At 31.5% G+C, this 20,521-nt stretch overlaps 1 protein-coding gene across 1 annotated transcript; it reads right to left on the reverse strand.

The window, feature by feature from the left end:
• Positions 1-19,823: 19,823 nt before the first annotated feature.
• On the reverse strand, positions 19,824-20,213 carry LOC131649939 (uncharacterized). Its single transcript, XM_058919683.1, has one exon. The coding sequence runs from the start codon at positions 20,211-20,213 to the stop codon at positions 19,824-19,826; it is 390 nt and encodes a 129-aa protein (XP_058775666.1).
• Positions 20,214-20,521: the final 308 nt, after the last annotated feature.

Consider the following 20,521-nt stretch of genomic DNA (forward strand, 5'->3'; position numbering starts at 1 on the left):
TTCATCTTCCCGTCGATGATGATTATTATATCATTTCAGAATTGTGAATTTGATAAAAAATAGATCAAAACAAGAATCACTGTCACCAACGATGATAAAGAAATCAACTAACTATAGTAATAATTTTGTATGCTTATAAAGAAAAACGAGAATCACATCGGAAAACAGAAAATATAATTGGGAGACCCATTCATCTTCCCGTCAATGATGATTATTATATCATTTCAGAATTGGGAATTTAATAAAAAAATAGACGAAAACAAGAATCACTATCACTAGCTTTGATAAAGAAATCAACTAACTAACTACAGTAATCATTTTGTATGTTTATAAAAAAAAATTAGAATCACATCGGAAAGCAGAAAATATAATTGGGTGACTCACTCATCTTCCCATCGATGATGATGATTAATATATCACTTCGGAATTGTGAATTTAATTAAAAAACAGACCAAAACAAGAATCACCCAAAGGAGAAAAAAGTTGCAACTCTAACTCGTTGCTTGATTCTTCGGATTTGAAAATTAATACAAATTAACAAGATAAGTTATTAATCGATCAAAGTAGAAAGAATTGAAATTAAGAAATACAGAAGAAATGCATGAAGAATTTGAAATACGAATTAATCAGATAAGTTATTAATCGATAAAATTGGTAAAGGGAATTGAAATGAAGAAATAGAGAAGCAATGGATCAATAATCTAGAACTAACAGAAGTAATGTGATTGTTGTGTGGGATGAATGGATAACTTTTTTCGATACTCACACATTCGTCCATTTAGTAAAAATAATTTACTTGATAATATGACCTCAATTCCACTATTAGGTGTATTAATGAAAAGATTAACAATCACTAGCTATGATAAATAAAACAACTAACTATGATAATCATTTTGCATGTTTATCAAGAAAAACAAGAATCACATCGAAAAACAGAAAATATAGTTGGGAGACTCATTCATCTTCTAGTCGATGATGATGATTATTATATCATTTTTTAATTGTGAATTTAATAAACAAATTGATCAAAACCAGAATCACCATCACTAGCTATGATAAAGAAATCAACTAACTATAGTAATAATTTTTGTAAGTTGATCAAGAAAAACTAGAATCACATTGGAAAACAGACAATATAATTGGGAGTCTCATTCATCTTCCCATGATGATGATTATTATATCATTTCAAAATTATGAATTTAATAAAAAAAACAACCAAAACAAGAATCACTATCACTAGCTATGATAAAGAAATAAACTAACTACAATAATCATTTTGGGTGTTTATAAAAAAACGATAATCACATCGAAAAACAGAAAATATAATTGGGAGAATCATTCATCTTCCCTTCGATGATGATGCTTATTATATCATTTCAGAATTGTGTATTTAATAAAAAAAAGGACAAAAACAAGAATCACTATCACTAGCTATGATAAACAAATCAACTAACTAGAATATTCATTTTGTATGTTTATCAAGAAAAACGATAATCACATCGGAAAACAGAAAATATAATTGGGAGAATCATTCATCTACCCGTCGATGATGATGATTATTATATCGTTTCATAATTGTGAATTTATAAAAAAAAACAGACGAAAACAAGAATCACTATCACTAGCTATGATAAAGAAATTAACTAACTATAATAATCATTCTGTATGTTTATATAGAAAAACGAGAATCACATAGGAAAACAGAAAAATATTTGGGAGAGTCATTCATCTTCTCGTCTATGAGAGTAAAATTTAAAACAAACATCACTACCTTCATAGATTCGAGGTATTTAAAAATAAAAGGACCTAGGCTCAAAATGCTTTGTTCGGTAAGACTCGTCTCCTCAACATCTACTGTACCAAGTATCTTTAGAAGTGACAAACAATTAATTGAAACTAAATGTTGCAGCTGAGACAACATAATAATAAGACTGGTCAGTGAAAATGTTTTCTAAACAATACTCAAAGTACCACAAACATAAATAGAGCTTTAATAAGCACAACTAATTTCAAAACAAAAGAACGTACAATCCCATGAACCACGTCATTCTCTATACTATGAAAATGGTCTTCAAAATATGTCCTCCTCTCTTTCAGGTTAGAACAGAAACAATTTGTCATTTACTTTAAAACTAAAGTCATACTCTCCAACATTGCAGCATCAGTAGCAGTAACTTCTACAACAAAATAAAAATATATGTCAAGTAAATACATTTAAAAAAAGTAGTGAGTTACCTAATACAAATATATGGTAGGATTAGACCTATTAATTTTCAACACATAAGAGCGAGTTTACCTAAAAAACCGTGAATCCAGACACCAATTTAATAGAAAAAACACAAAATCTGTAACTGTCACTTTGGTCAACACTTCAAATGAATTTACAAGATTGATATTACAAAATAGAATGTCAATGCTCATGGTAGGACCTGCCATACTCACAGAAAAAACAAATATGAAAAACCATACAATATAGCAATGATTTCAAACCAAAAGTACCCACATATACAACACCATAACAATGATTTCAACAGAGTAACCTCTAAGCGAGTGAAATACATCAAACAACATAAAACCATCCCCTTGGTAAAGTCGGGGAGACTAAGAAAAGGATCACTCATTGGTACTGCAACATTAAAATCAAAGCTTCAAAGCAATTAGAATAATATCCAAAAAAATAGAATTAGACACAAGGAATTAGATGCCAAATAATAACATAACATATTATCGATTCGTGCGACTATTTTCATGTTTACCTCCTCCATCGCAATTAAAAAAAAGGATAACGAATTTTGTATGATGTCGTATTTTCGAAGGAGTGATATGTCTTTTCCAGTCCATTTTCCCAACCATCTTACTACTTGTACTACAGGATAAAGAAGTCAACTAACTACAGTAATCATTTTGTATGTTTATTAAGAAAACAAGAATCAAATCGGAAAACAAAAAATCTAATTGGGAGACTCATTCGTCTTCTCGTCGATGAGGATTATCATATCATTTGAGAATTGTGAATTTAGTAAAATAAAAAACAGACCAAAACAAGAATCACTATCACTAGCTATGGTAAAGGAATCAACTAACTATAGTAATCATTTTGTATGTTTATAAAGAAAAACGAGAATCACATTGGAAAAACAGAAAATATAATTGGGAGACTCATTCATCATCCCGTCGATTATGATTATTATATCATTTCAAAATTGTGAATTTGATAAAAAATAGACCAAAACAATAATCATTGTCACAAGCTATGATAAAGAAATCAACTAACTATAGTAATAATTTGTATGCTTATAAAGAAAAACGGGAATCTTATCGAAAAACATAAAATATAATTGGGAGACCCATTCATCTTCCCGTCGATGATGATGATGATTATTATATCACTTCAGAATTAGGAGTTTAATAAAAAAATAGACGAAAACAAGAATCACAATCATTATCTATGATAAAGAAATCAACTTACTATAATAATCATTTTGTAGGTTTAACAAGAAAAATGAGAATTTCATCTTCTTGTTGATGATGATGATTATATCGTTTTAGAATTGTGAATTTAATAAAAAAAGAGACCAAAACAAGAATAAGTAATTATGATATAGAAATCAACTAACTATAGTAATCATTTTATATGTTTATCAAGAAAAACGAGAAACACATCTGAAGACAGAATATAATTGAGAGACTCATTCATAATTGAGAGACTCATTCATCTTTCGGTAGATGATGATTTTTATATCATTTCAGAATTGTTAATTTAATAAAAAAAATAGACCAAAGCAAGATTCATTTTCAATAGCTATGATAAAGAAATCAACTAACTACAGTAATTATATTTTATGTTTATCAAGAAAACAAAAATCAAAATCAGAAAATAGAAAATATAATTGGGAGACTTATTTATCTTCCCGTCGATGATGATTATTATATCATTTCGAAATTGTGAAAGTAATAAAAATAACAGACCAAAACAAGAATCAATATCACTAGCTATGATGAAGAAATCAACTAACTACATTAATCATTTTGTTTGTTTATCAAGAAAAACGAGAATCACATAGGTAAACAAAAAATATAATTGGGAGACTCATTCATCTTCCCGTTGATGATGATTATTATATCATTTCAGAATTGTGAATTTAATAAAAGAAACACACCAAATCAAGAATCACTATCACTAGGTATGAAAAAGAAATCAACTAACTACAATATTCATTTTATATGTTTATCAAGAAACACGATAATCACATCAGAAAACAAGAAATATAATTGGGAGACTCATTCATTTTCCCGTCGATGATGATTATTATATTATTTCAGAATTGTGAATTTAATAAACAAATTGAACAAAACAAGAATCACAATCACTAACTATGATAAAGAAATCAAATAACTATAGTAATAATTTTTGTAAGTTTATCAAGAAAAACTAGAATCACATTAAAAAAATAGGAAATATAACTGGGAGACTCATTCATCTTCCCATCGATGATGATTATTATATCATTTGAGAATTATGAATTTAAAAAAAAAAACAAACCAAAACAAGAATCACTACTATCACAAGCTATGATAAATAAATCAACTAACTACAATAATCATTTTGGGTGTTTATCAACAAAAACGAGAATCACATCAAAATATAGAAAATATAATTGGGAGACTCATTCATCTTTCCGTAGATGATGATGAATATTATATCATTTCAGAATTGTGAATTTAATAAAAAAAAGACCAAAACAAGAACCACCATCACTAGCTATGATAAAGAAATCAACTATTTGCAGTATTCATTTTGTATGTTTATCAAGAAAAACGATAATGACATCGGAAAACAGAAAATATAATTAGGAGACTCATTTATCTTCTCGTAGACGATGATGATTATTATATCATTTCTGAATTGCGAATTTAATTAAAAAATCAGACCAAAACAAGAATCCTTATCACTAGCTATGATAAAGAAATCAACATACTACAGTAATCATTTTATATGTTTATTAAGAAAAACGAGAATCACATCAGAAAATAGAAAATATAATTGGGAGACTCGTTCACCTTCCCATCGATGATGATGATTATCATATCATTTCATAATTTTGAATTTAATAAAAAAAAAAGACGAAAACAAGAATCGCTATCACTAGCTATGATAAAGAAATTATCTAACTATAATAATCATTTTGTATGTTTATCAAGAAAAACGAGAATCACATCGGAAAACAGAAAATATAATTGGGAGACTCATTCATCTTCCCATCGATGATGATTAATGTATCTTTGCGAAATTGTGAATTTAATAAAAAAACAAATAGACCAAAACAAGAATCACCCAAACGAGAAAAAATTGAAATAACATGCACTTGAGAATTTTTAATATATCATTTTTGAATTGTGAATTTTGGTCTTGTTTAGGTCTATTCCAATTCTCTCTACTTTTAATATAACAGGTTGGGAATTTTTAACATACACTTTGTGAATTTTTAATAAAATGTTCTCGACGCTGTTATATTAGCTGCAACTCCAACTCGTTGCTTGATTCTTTAGATTTGAAAATCAATACAAATTATCAAGATAAGTTATTAATCGATCAAAGTAGAGAGAATTGAAATTAAGAAATAGAGAAGAAATGCATCAAGAATTTGAAATAGGAATTAATAAGATAAGTTATTAATCGACTAATTTTGTAAAGGCAATTGAAATGAAAAAATAGATAAGCAAACGATCAATAATGTATAACTAACGGAAGTATTGTGATTGTTGTGTGAGATGAATGGATAACGCTTTTCGATACTCACATGTTCACCCTAAACCCTAAAAATAATTTACTTTATAATATGACCTCAATTCCACTATTAGGTGTATTAATGAACAGGATAACAATCACTAGCTATGATAAATAAATCAACTAACTATGGTAATCATTTTGTATGTTTATCAAGAAAAACAAGAATCACATGAAAAACATAAATTATAATTGGGAGACTCATTCATCTTCCAGTCGATGATGATTATTATATCATTTTTGAATTGTGAATTTAATAAACAATTTGATCAAAACAAGAATCACAATCACTAGTTATGATAAAGAAATCAACTAACTATAGTATTCATTTTGTATGTTTATCAAGATAAACGAGAATCACATTGAAAAGTAGAAAATATAATTGGGAGACTCATTCATCTTCCAGTCGATGATGATGATTATTATATCATTTTTGAATTGTGAATTTAATAAACAAATTGATCAAAACAAGAATCTCAATCACTAGCTATGATAAAGAAATCAACTAATTATAGTAATATTTTGTGTAAGTTTATCATGAAAAACTAGAATCACATTGGAAAACACACTATGCCAAAGAAGCACATAGCGCTGCTATATGTCACCTTTAGGCAGCTCTTTGACTTTAAAAGCCCTGCTATATGTCCACTTTAGACAGCGCTTTTGTCAGTACCCCTTTAGCAGCGCTTTTGCATTAGACAACGCTTTTGGTCATCTTTTAGGCATCACTTTAGACATCCTTTTTAAAGTAAAATGATAATCACATCAAAAAGCAGAAAATATAATTTGGAGACTCATTCATCTTCCCGTCGATGATGATTATTATATCATTTCAAAATTGTGAATATAATAAAAAACAGACCAAAACGCGAATCACTATCACTAGCTATGATAAATAAATCAACTACCTACAGTAATCATTTTGTATGTTTATAAAAAAAATGAGAATCACATTGGAAAACAGAAAATATAATTGGGAGACTCATTCATCTTCCCGTTGATGATGATGATTAATATATCACTTCGGAATTGTGAATTTAATAGAAAAAAAATAGACCAAAAAAAGAATCACCCAAAGGAGAAAAAAAAGTTGAAATAACATACACTTTGAGACGTATTCATCTTCCCTGATAAGATGTTCTCGATGTTGTTCAATTAGCTGCAACTCCAACTCATTGCTTTATTCTCCAGATTTGAAAATTAATACAAATTAACAAGATAAGTTTTTAATCGATCAAAATAGAAAGAATTGAAATCGAGAAAAATAGAAGAAATGCATCAAGAATTTGAAATACGAATTAATCAAATAAGTTATTAATTGATAAAATTAGTAAAGGGAATTTAAATGAAGTAATAGAGAAGCAATGGATCAATAATTTGGAATTAACGGAAGTATTGCGATTGTGGTTTGAGATGAATGAATAACTTCCTTTGATACTCACATGTTCTTACTTTTAGTAAAAATAATTTACATGATAATAGGACCTCAATTCCACTATTAAGTGTATTAGTGAACAGAATCACAATCACTAGCTATGATAAAGAAATAAACTAACTATGGTAATCACATCGGAAAATAGAAAATATAATTGGGAGACTCATTCATCTTCCCGTAGTTGATGATGATTATTATATCATCTCAGAATTGTGAATTTAATAAACAAAGTGATCAAAACAAGAATCACAATCACTAGCTATGATAAATAAATCAACTAACTATAGTAATAACTTTTTTAAGTTTAGCAACAAAAAAAAATAGAATCACATTGGAAAACAGAAAATATAATTGGGTGACTCATTCATCTTCCCGTCTATGATGATGACTATTATATTATTTCAGAATTATGAATTTAATAAAAAAACAGAAATCAACTAACTATAGTAATTTTTTTTTTAAGTTTATCTTGAAAAACTAGAATCACATTAGAAAACAGAAAATATAATTGGGAGATTCATTCATCTTCCTGTCGATGATGATGATGATTATATTATTTCTGAATATTGAATTTAATTTAAAAAATGAACCAAAACAAGAATCACTATCACTAGCTATGATAAATAAATCAACTAACTACAATAATCATTTTGGGTGTTTGTCAAGAAAAACGAGAATCACATCGAAAAACCGAAAATATAATTGGGAGACTCACTCATCTTCCCGTCGATGATGATGATTATTATATTATTTGAGAATTCTGAATTTAATAAAAAAAACAGACCAAAACAAGAATCACTATCACTAACTATAATAAAGAAATCAACTAACTACAATATTCATTTTGAATGTTTATCAAGAAAAATGATAATCACATTGCAAAACAGAAAACATAATTGGGAAACTCATTCATCTTTCTATCTATGATGATGATTATATCATTTCAGAATTGTGAATTTAATAAAATAAAAAGAGACCAAAACAAGAATCATGCAAAGGAGAAAAAAGTTGAAATAACATACACTTTGAGACGTATTCATCATCCATGATAAGATGTTCTCGATGTTGTTCAACTAGCTACAACTCCAACTCGTTGCTTGATTCTTCAGATTTGAAAATTAATACAAATTAAAAAGATAAGTTATTAATCGATCAAAGTAGAAAGAATTGAAATTAAGAAATAGAGAAGAGATGCTTCAAGAATTTGAAATACGAATTAATCAGATAAGTTATTAATCGATAAAATTAGTAAAGGGAATTGAAATGAAGAAATAGAGAAGCAATCGATCAATAATCTGGAACTAACAAAAGTATTATGATTGTGGTGTGAGATGAATGGATAACTTCTTTCGATACTCACATGTTCTTCCTTTTAGTGAAAATGATATACTTGATAATTAGACCTCAATTCCACTATTAGGTGTATTAGTGAACAGAATCACTATCATTAGCTATGATAAAGAAATCAACTAACTATGGTAATCATTTTATATGTTTATCAAGAAAAACGAGAATCACATCGGAAAACGGAAAATATAATTGGGAGACTCATTCATCTTCCCGTCGATTATGGTGATTATTATATCAATTCAGAATTGTAAATTTAATAAAAAAGCAGACCAAAACAATAATCACTATCACTAGCTATGATAAAGAAATCAACTAACTACAATAATCATTTTGTATGTTTATCAAGAAAAACGAGAATCACACCGAAAAAACAGAAGATATAATTGGGAGACTTACTCATCTTTCCGTTGATGATGATGAATATTAAATCATTTCAGAATTGTGAATTTAATAAAAAAATAAGACCAAAACAAGAATCACTATCACTAGCTATGATAAAGAAATCAATTGACTACAATAATCATTTTGTATGCTTATCAAGAAAAACGATAATCACATTGGAAAACCGAAAATATAATTGGGAGACTCATTCATCTTCCTGTCGATGATGATGATTATTATATCATTTAAGAATTGTTAATTTAATAAAAAACAGACCAAAACTAGAATCACAATCACTAGCTATGATAAAGAAATCAACTAACTACAATAATCATTTTGCATGTTTATAAAATAAATGAGAATCACATCGGAAAACAGAAAATATAATTGGGAGACTCATTCCTCTTCCCGTCGATAATGATGATTATCATATCATTTCAGAATTGTGAATTTAATAAAAACACAGACCAAAACAAGAATCACGCAAAGGAGAAAAGAGTTGAAATAACATACAGTTTGAGACGTGTTCATCTTCCTAGGTAAGATGTTCCTGATGTTGTTCAATTAGCTGCAACTCCAAGTCGTTGCTTGATTCTTCAGATTTGAAAATTAATACAAATGAACAAGATAAGTTATTTATTGATCAAAGTAGAAAGAATTGAAATTGTGAAATAGAGAAGAAATGTATCATGAATATGGAATACAAATTAATCAGATAAGTTATTAATCGATAAAATTGGTAAAGGGAATTGAAATGAAGAAATAGAGAAGAAATTGATCAATAATATGGAACTAACGGAAGCATTGTGATTGTGGTGTGAAATGAAGGGATAAATTCTTTCGATACTCACATGTTCTTCCTTTCAGTAAACATAATTTACTTGATAACGCAACGGTTTGTAGGTTCAATACATAAAATTTAACAGATTAAAATTAACAAATTGATCTTCTCATATAACTTTATAGTTTTTTTTTCTTTTTTATTTTAATAAAGATTTACAAAATTTAAGTAACATCTCTTTATATCTATGTTAAAATTCAATATCTCTCATTTAAACAATTTATTTGTCTTACAGGACTAAACAGTAAAGTTGGTAAATCATTTACAAATTATCAAGGTTTAAAAAAGGACAAAAACAAAGCATCACTCTATATTTAGTGACTAGAGCCATTTTTTTAAACCTTAATAATTTAAAAATGATTTATCAACTTTAAAGTTTATTCCTGTTAGATGAATAAATTTTTTAAATGAGAGATATTGAATTTTAACATAGATATTGAAAGATGTAACTTAAAGTTTGTCAATTTTAATTAAAATAAAAAAGAAAATAAACTACAGAGTTATGTGAGAAAATCAATTTGTTAATTTTAATTTGTTTTATTTTTATGTATTGAACCCAACCAACTGTTCACTAATACACTTAATAGTGAAATTGAGGTCGCATTATCAAGTAATTTTTTTTTACTAAAAGGAAGAACATGTGAGTATCGAAAAAATTTATCCATTCATTTCAATGCGTGCAAGATGTAAGTTCTATAAGACATTTTAATTATTATTTAATTTTAATTGGAATTTTTTGGTACCACTAGAAAAGTTCATGGATTGTTGCTTTTTTTAGCCAATTTTTTCCTATATAAGGTAGTGTTTTCCCCATTTTTAAACACACCCGTTTTATGAATAATCAACTCCCATCTCTCACTTATTCTCTTTCTATTATAAGTTTTATGAATAATCAACTCTCATATCTCACTCATTCTCTTTCTATTATAAGTTTTATTCACTAGAGGTTGTCTTAGTATTGAGAGAGTGAAAAAATTCATATGAGAGTTGTGTTATACTTTTGTGCTGAATTTATTTACTCAAGAGTTTTATTCTCTTGTGATTTCGTAATAGATTTGAAGGTTGCAAGTTAAACCTATAAAATGCTTGGTGTAAGGTTCTTGGGTTGAACTTATGTTAAAACTCAAGTTAGTGTAAGGTTGTTTGGTTAAACCTGTGTGAAAGTTCAAGTTGTTGACTGTGAAAATCGTAAGAAAAAAATCTTGGAGACTGCGGTAGGCCTCATGGTCTAGAACAAAAAAGGATAAACTCTAGAGTGACATCTCTTAATATTTCTTCCATTTATCTTTTTCGTTGCTTAATCTCTGTTTCTTCTGTTTTCTTAAAATTGTCTTTTTAAAATCAAACAATTTTCAAAAAAGTTTTTGAAATATGATTATTACAATTCACTCTCTCTTTTGTGTTTATAGTAGTTTGTTCAACAAATACATGTATTAAGTATGAAAATTTTAATTGCTTTTCTATAATAACACATGAACAAGAAGTTGAGTTATGGCACGTAAGAGATGGTCACTTAAACTACAAAAGCTTGTGTCAATTGAATTCCAAAAGAATGTTGATAGGAGTTAATTACAAAGGTATGTTCCAAAATGACAAATGATGGAAGTGAGTAAATTCTAATAAATGCATGAGATAAAGTTTCACATTGGAAGATTCACTCACTTTGTAAGCCTTTATAAAGAGTGAATATCATTAAGTCTATAAAAAGACAAAAGAGGATAAAGTGCCACATGGACAAATATGGTGGTCCCAAGCATTATGCCACTTGTCTCATCCATACAACCACTCGCCGACACCGGCCTCGGCTCCAGGACTAGGTCTGAGGGGGCGTAGAGGGGCTTGTGACGGCTTATAGACGACAATTGAGCACTCGGCTGGCCTATTACCGTTGTTCCTATTTATGGTCAGTGCTTGTGATTTGAATTTTAAATTCGGAGAATGGAAACTCTTCATGAGACACTACAGAATAAAACCATGCAATTGTTGGTATAACATGTTGTAGGTCAAACATCATAACTCTTGGTAAAAGGAATTGTTTCGCCAACGATCGCTACCTTGTGAAACAATATCAACATGGCCTATCAAATTTCAGACACTCTTCGCTGCATTCGAGTTTTCATCCGTCTTGTGCAAACTCAATAAGGCTGAATTATCCTTGGTATTCCTGCATCAAAACTCTAAGACAATTGAGAGTGCTTGAAATACTATAAGGAAAGTGTTTCATTCATGATTCAAGCCTGGATCCGTTTAATTTTGAAGCGTTAAATAATAGTATTATAGTATCTCAAATTATGGCCACCGACGCTTCTGTTTCAAGCATCAAACTGATGAACCAGGACTTTGTTAAGTTAGATCGTTTTGATGGAACAAACTATACCCGCTGGCAAGACAAAAATGACATTTCTCCTGACTGCCCTGAAAATTCAATATGTCTCGGATCCTGATTTGGAGGTAATTCCAGAACCAATTGAGAATGACATTGATGAATTAAAAAAAGGAGAGGAAGAAACGAAAGGAAGATGAATTGTTCTGCCGTGGACATATTCTAAACACATTATCTGATCGTCTCTATGATATCTACACCAATACTGCATTTGCAAAGGAAATCTGGAAAGCACTTGAATTTAAATTCAAGGCCGAAGACGAATGTACGAAAAAGTTCTTAATATCTAAATACTTTGATTTTAAATGTTGGATTCCAAGCCGATTCTTGAACAAGAACACGAGTTACAGGTTCTCGTGAATAAAATAAAAGTCGTGAAAATTGACATTCATGAATCTTTCCAACTCGGCGCAATCATAGCAAAATTTCCACCTTCGTGGAAAGAATACAGAAAGAAATTGCTGCATAGTTTTGAGGATTTCTCATTGGAGAAACTTCAGAAGCACCTTCGAATCGAGGAGGAAACGAAGGATCGAGAAAAAATTGAGTCCAGTGGATTTGCTAAGGCAAATGTTGTTTCTGCAAAAGGAAAGAAAAAATATGATGGCATGAAGAACCATCTCGGCCCAAAGAAAGAACATAACAAGTTCAAAAACTCTGATGTTATGTATGTGGCAAACCCAAACATTATGCTCGAGATTGCAGGCACAATAAGCCCGAAAAATGAGGTTAATGTTGTTCATGTTAATGACGACATTATCTCTACTATAAGCGAAATTATGGCCATCAAAGGCAAAGTGTAAGGATGGTGGTATGACACATGTGCAACCGTGCATGCATATTATGATAAAGCGGCATTCAAACCCTATACCGAAGTCAATGATGGACAAGAAGTGCAAATGGGAAATGAAGCACGATCTAGAGTTGTTGGAACAGGATCCGTCGACCTCAACTTCACTTCCGGAAAGAAAGTCACTCTTGTTAATGTGCTTCATGTACTCGACAAGAATAGAAACCTTGTTAGTGGGGACTTGTTGGTAAAACCGGGTATTAAATCTGTATATGAATCAGGAAAATTAATATTGACCTGTAATGGTATATTTGTAGGAAAATGATATTCCATTGAAGGAACGATAAAACTTTATACTACCGACAATATTATTAATGAAATTTCCAATTCTACTTATATGCTTGAATCTATTTTCTTATGGAACTCTGGATTGATATCATGCAACATTCATGATTTTGAAAAATACGAAATATTTGTTAAATAAAAAATGATAAAGAAACCTTTCAAAAGTGTTGAAAGAAAAACAAATGTACTTGATCTTGTGCACTATGATCTGTGTGAATTTAATGGTATGTTGACCCGTGGGGGAAACCGTTATTTCATAACGTTTATCCATGATTGCTCTAGGTTCACACATGTATACCTTTTAAAGCATAAATATGATGCTTTTAATGCCTTTAAGACATATAAAGCGGAAGTAGAAAATCAATTAAGTACAACTATAAAAGTAATTAGAAGAGATAGAGGCAGTGGGTACTTTTCAGCAAAATTTGATGCATATTGTGAAGAATATGACATCATACACGAGTGTTCTGTGCGTCGCACACCACAATAAAATGGCATGGCCAAAATAAAAAATAGAACATATCAAGAGATTATAAATGCTATGTTAATTCATTCATAATTGCCATTTAATTTTTGGGGTGAAGCATTATTATCCGCATGTCACATAATGAACAAGATTCCTTTAAAAACAATTGGTATTTCTCCAAATGAGAAATGGAAAGGAAGATCACCAAATATTGGTTATTTTAGAGTGTGGGGGTGTGTAGCATATTACAAGAATGGATCCTAAAAGAATAAAATTAGGTCCTCGAGGGATCAGATGCGCCTTCATAGGATATGCAGCCAATAGCAAAGTATATAGACTTTTAAATCTAGAGTCTAATGTAATTGTTGAATCCCGATATGTAGAATTCTTCGAAAATCTCATCACAAAGGATAAGAAACCTTAGAATCCCACAATTGAAGAATCTTGTGACAAATATTCGACACAGATTGTTGAAACACAACCCGAACCAAGGAGAAGCAAAAGGGCACGGAAAACTAAGAATCTAGGACCAGAGAAAATCAATTCTCAACTTATTTCCGTTTATCTAGTTGAAGGAAATAGCAAGAATGATGTTCATAAAATTCATATTATTCTTCAAGTTGAAGATTATCCTAAAACATATAAAGAAGCAGTGGCTTCTAGGGACACTTCTTTTTGGAAGGATGCTATCCAAGATGAAATGGACTCAACTATGTCAAACCACACGTGGGAACTAGTTGATCTTCCGAAGGGATTATTGGATGCAAATGGGTGTTTAGAAAAAAGTATCACAATACCGGTACATTAAACACCTACAAGGCCAGACTAGTAACAAAAGGATTTAGACAAAAAGAAGGTGTCGATTATATTGACACATATGCTCTAGTAGCAAAAACTACGATGATTAGAATATTGGTTTCACTAGCTTCCTTGAATAACCTTATTGTTCATCAAATGGATGTTAAAACAACATTCCTAAATGGAGATCTCGATGAGGAAATCTACATGGAGCAAGAAGAAGGCTACATGATTCTTGGAAATGAACAAAAGGTATGTAAACTTGTTAAATATTTATACGGTTTAAATCAGGCACCAAAAAAATGGCATCAAAAATTTGACACTGCGATACTTTCAAATGAGTTTATTTCAAACTCTTGTGACAAATGCTTATACATAAAGGTGCATGGAAACATTGTAATATTTCTATGTCTATATGTTTATGACATGTTGATTATTAGCAATGAAATGAATGGAATCTTAGAAACAAAGAGATTTCTAACTTCCACATTCAAGACGAAAGATCTTGGACTAGTTGACAATATACTAGAGATCAAAGTAAAACAAAATAGTGGGGGTTATGAACTTAATTAAATACGTTATATTGAGAAAATGATGGAAAAGTTTAAACACCTAAACTTTAAGGAAGTAAACATTCCATTCGATCCTAGTGTCAAACTTCAAAAGAACAATGGGAGAACTCTGGCACAATTGGAATATGCAAGTGCAATTGGATGTTAAATTTACTTAATGCAATGCACTAGACATAGCATTTGCAGTTAGTAAGATGAATATATTTACTAGCATTTTCGGTTATTTGTTAAAGACCAAAAATCTTGGCCTTCATTATGGTAGTTTTCCTGCCATACTAGAAGGATATACCGATGCAAGTTGGATATCAAGTGTTGGAGATTATAAATCTACAACTGGGTGGATATTCACATTAGTTGGAGGTGCGATTTCTTGGAAGAGCAACAAACAAACATGAATTACTCTCTCAACCATGGAATCAAAGTTTGTGGCTCTTGCATCCGCAGGACAAGAAGCATAATGGTTGAGGGACCTTCTATTGGAGGTTCTGTTAGCTAAAGACAATGTTTCAAAAGTGTTGATACATTGTGATAGTCAAGCCACCCTAGCTAGAGCATTCAGTGAAGCATACAATGGAAAGTCTAGACACATAGGTCTTAGACACTCTCTCGTGAGAAAAATGACCAAGGATGGGACTATTTCACTGACATATACACAAACAAGCTATAATTTAGCTGATCCATTTACTAAGCCACACTGGTCAGAGATTTAGTAAAGACTACCTCGAAAGGTATGAGATTAAAACTCCTTGAATGAGGGTTTCGAAAATGATAGCAACCTAATATGAAGTTAACACATCTTAACCTAAGGGTAACAATTTTTACAAAAATAAAACTTTGTCAAAACCAGCTAAAACCGTTGCCAAAATTCAGGAGGGACTAAAAATGAAACTGAAATATTTATAGGGACCAAAAACTTATTTAACGCTTAAAAATTTATTCATATATGAAATGTTTTTTTTTCCTTTATCTATTGAATCATTTTACACTACTTTATCGATTTAAAAAAACACAAACACACACACACACACACACACACACACACACACACACACACACACACACACACACACACCCACACACACACATATATATGGCATATCATATGAGAATGTTTTTTTATATGAAAATGTGAGAATGAATCTGAACCATTAGATTTTAAAATAAGGGTGAAGATTATGTGGGAATCTGTTTTTCTCTCTCCTCGATTATTAAAATAAGGGTTAATACCTATTTTGCCCCCTGCCATATAGGGCGCATTTGAAAAACCCCCCTGCAAAAAAAAAAGTTGCAGGAATTCCCTCAACATTTTAAAATAATTCTTCTTAAAACCTTTTCCATGCCACATCACAAAAAATGCTGATCTGTCACGTTTTTTTAATATTTTTTTTCAAAACTTAAATGCCACATGTGTATTGGATAGGGTAGAAAGACAAAAATGACCTTCAGTGTTAACACATAATTTTTCCCATTTTAAACCCTAACTAAAATTGATTCTTCATCTTCACAGTCTATGCTTTTTCGTTCATCATCTTGGGAAGTTGCTGCTAGGGTTGCATTCATCCACATTGTCAAAAGGTAAGTTAAATCTTCTTCTCCATTGAACTTATTTTAATGACTGGTCACGAATAGTAATGTTTAGGTACTTGGGTGTTTGCAGAAATGGGGTTTTTTTCAGTTATCTTTCACCATGGAGGAAACTTCGTGCAAGACAATCACACGTTTTACAGGGGAGGGAGCTAAACCATTGTAGAAGGGCAAGACTCTGACAAGTGGAGTTTTTTTGAAGCTGTTAGCTTGGTGAAAGACTGGGGTTACGATTCTTTCAGGCTATGGAGGAAGATTTCAACCGTGGACGAAAGTTTTACCCACTTGATTGATGACGCTCAAGCTGGAGAAATTGCTAATCACAGTTTGTCCTTTAATGTTGATGGACACATATGGGTAGAACATGGGGTTGAAGACATGATGACCAAAGTGTTGACTCCGGATTTTGAGAGTTTTAGTGACTCTAATGATGATGATAGTGCAGATGAAGATTATGAAGGAGGGACATCATTTGATGACAGTGAAGAAGAAAGGGTATGTGAAGGAGAAGAGGAAGACTTTGAAGAAGTGGAAGTAGAAATACCAGAGAGTGGTAACAAGGTTGAGGTAAATGGAAAGTCTATGAGATATAAGATTATGGCATCGAAGGACACCAAGAAGATGAAATCTGTGAAGGGGACCAAAGTGAATCTTCTTGTTCCTAAAAGTGTTTTGGGTTCTAGTTCTAAGAGGAATGCTACCAATTTTAAAAGTAGAGAGATGGTATATGATAGTGAAGAGCTGGATAGCTCTGATCTCGATGATAGTGACAAGGATGACAAACAACCAAAGCCAAAGTATGAGAAGTTCAGAAGTGAGTTGGTCAACAAGGACTTTCAATTCAAATTAGGTATGGAATTCAAATCTCTTTCTGAATTTAAAGATGCAATTAGAGACTGGTCAATTTTAAATGGGAGAGAGATAACTTTTGTAAAAAATGAGAGCTATAGGGTTAGGGTGGAGTGCAAGGGTAAATGTGGGTTTTTAGCATTATGTAGCAAAGTGGGGGACAGACACACTTACCAAATAAAAACTTGGGTGGGGACACACACATGTGCTAGGGTATTAAATAACAAAACTGCCAATTCCAAGTGGGTCTCTAAGCTAGTTGTTGAGAAAAGAAAGTCACAAGGTAAAGTTAAAGTTTCAGAAATTATGACAGAGCTTAGAGATGTTTGAGCAAATTGAACATAGAATTTGTCTAAGGAATTTATATGCAAATTTCAAGAAGAAGTTTGGTGGTGGAGCTGCTATCAGGGACCTACTCATGGGAGCTGCCAAAGCTACATACATCCAGGCATGGGAGAAAAAGATGAATGAGCTCAAGGCATTGGATAAGAAGGCATGGGAGTGGTTGATGGGAGTCTACAAAGTTATGGTGTAAGCATTCCTTTAGCTTTTACCCTAAGTGTGATGTGCTGATGAATAACTTAAGTGAATCATTTAATAGTACAATTTTACAAGCTAGGGATAAACCAATTCTTACAATGGTAGAATGGATTAGGAACTATTTAATGGGTAGGATTGCCAATAGCCTAGTTAAGCTTGACAAGTGGAAACATAATGTTATGCCTAATCCTAGGAAAAGATTAGATAAGGAAACTTTGATGAGTGAAGAATGGCTGCCAACATGGAGCATGGGTGATTTATGGCAGGTGCATCATCCATATAATGGGCTACAATTTGTTGTTAATCTTGGGGAAAAAAGTTGTACATGTGGATTTTGGGACCTTGTGGGCATCCCTTGCAGACATGCAGTGTCTGCAATTCAATATCAGAATTTGAATCCTGAAACATACGTTGATCCTTGTTACATGAGAGAGGCTTACAAATGTTGCTATGAAAACAATGTCAGTCCAATTAATGGTATGGACATGTGGTCGGATGTGGATGTTGAGAACATGGAACCACCTCAGTATAAGAAGGGTCCTGGCAGACCTAAGAAGTTAAGGATTAGAGAGCAAGATGAAAATGGATCAAGGATGATGAGAATTGGTGTGAGTTATAGATACACCAAGTGTGACAAATTTGGACATAACTCAAGGAAGTGTAAGAGCACTGAACAAGATCTCAATGCCTTGAAGAGAAAGGTAACAACACTGAACAATAATTGTTGATCTTATATATGTTTATGGCTTGTATTTCATGCCTTTATTGTTATGTATGTTTGTGACTTATGCAGAGAAAGACACCAAGGAGCAAAGCTTCTACATCTGCTGCACAAGCTGGAGTTGAACCTGAATGTGACCCTGAATTAGAACCTGAATTAGAGACAATGCTTGATGACATGATGCAGGCTTTTGAAGAACAACAATCACGGGTTGTGAATCCAACCCCTGCATCACCTGTTCAAGCTGCAGCAGTGAATCCAACCCCTGCATCACCTGTTCAAGCTGCAGCAGTGAATCCAACCCCTGCATCACCTGTTCAAACTGCAGCAGTTAATCCAGTCCATGCATCACACGCTCAAACTGAAACAACAACCATAGCAGCTGATCAGCCTGAGTCTAATGCATCTGTTGCAAAAAAACTAAAAAAAAGGGACCCGTTGGCAAGCCTAAGAGGAAGAGGGTTAGTGAAAGGATTAAGATTTTGGCAAATTCAAGGAAAATTAGTGGGCCTGGCTCAACTTCAGATGCACCATTGGTGATTGATGATTCTTCAGAAAAATGGAAGGACATTGCAAGAAGATTGACTCAGTAGTTTATTTGTCTCCTATTTTGTAACTTTAAGGACCTCTGATTATGCAACTTTATCTAGCATTTTGTAAGCACATAATGTGCCTTTTTGTAACTTTATTTGTAATGTGATTCCAAAGCAAGTTTTAAGTATAACGTTTGATGGGAGTTTTAAGTACAATGTGTTTGCTTTCGAACAAGAACTTCATTAATTCAACATTTAAGTAATGTTTTACAAACAATTTTATTCAACAAATTATCAACACTGTGTTTGCTTTCAAACAAGAACTTCATTAATTCAACATGATACATTACAATAGGACACTTTGTTTGGACACTCTGTTTGCTTTCAAACAAGAACAAGAACTTCATTACTTCAACATACTACATTACAATTGGACTATAAATACATTTAACTTTGCACCATGTGTGTTACATGAATCATGAAGAAAAAATACATAGCAACAAGTACATCAATAAGAAACTTCAGTTTCTTCCTTAAATCATCAAGCTGTTTCTTCAAATCTTCCATCTTCTTTGTTAAATCTTTCTCCATTTTCCTCATCACATAAACAACTTCCCTGTCCATGACATTTGCTTCTCTTTCGCCACAAAGCTCATCATCCCAATGAAACAGGTTACAATCATCTTCCCTCCCCCAAAACTTACACTTCCAATACTTTCTTCCAGGATTTGCAGCAGAATTTGTGACAAACATCTTCATGGACATGTTATGGTCGCATTTAGGAGTAACCTTGTTGTTTGAAGAATTGCACGAATAAGAACAAACTGGGTAACTCATTCTTGCGGATTGGATGAAGAATTAGATGAAGAAGAAGTATTACAAGAACAAACCGCGCGGATGAAGATGAATTAAAAAAACAGGACTAGAACTAATGGAAGAAAAAGAACGATGGAGAAGAAGGTGAATGTAACATAGATTTAGGGTTTCCAAGGAAGAAGAAGACATTTATGTGTTAACACTGAAGGGCATTTTTGTCTTTCTACCCTATCCAATACACATGTGGCATTTAAGTTCTGAAAAAAAATTAAAAAAACGTGACAGATCAACATTTTTTGTGATGTGGCATGGAAAAGGTTTTAAAAAGA

This window comes from Vicia villosa, linkage group LG2 (assembly GCF_029867415.1).
Source record: "Vicia villosa cultivar HV-30 ecotype Madison, WI linkage group LG2, Vvil1.0, whole genome shotgun sequence".
In the NCBI taxonomy this organism is placed as follows: domain Eukaryota; kingdom Viridiplantae; phylum Streptophyta; class Magnoliopsida; order Fabales; family Fabaceae; genus Vicia; species Vicia villosa.

What these genes read in the sequence shown, in the direction of transcription:
- LOC131649939 (XM_058919683.1), bottom strand. Translation starts at nt 20,213, where the DNA reads ATGAGTTACCCAGTTTGTTCTTATTCGTGCAATTCTTCAAACAACAAG.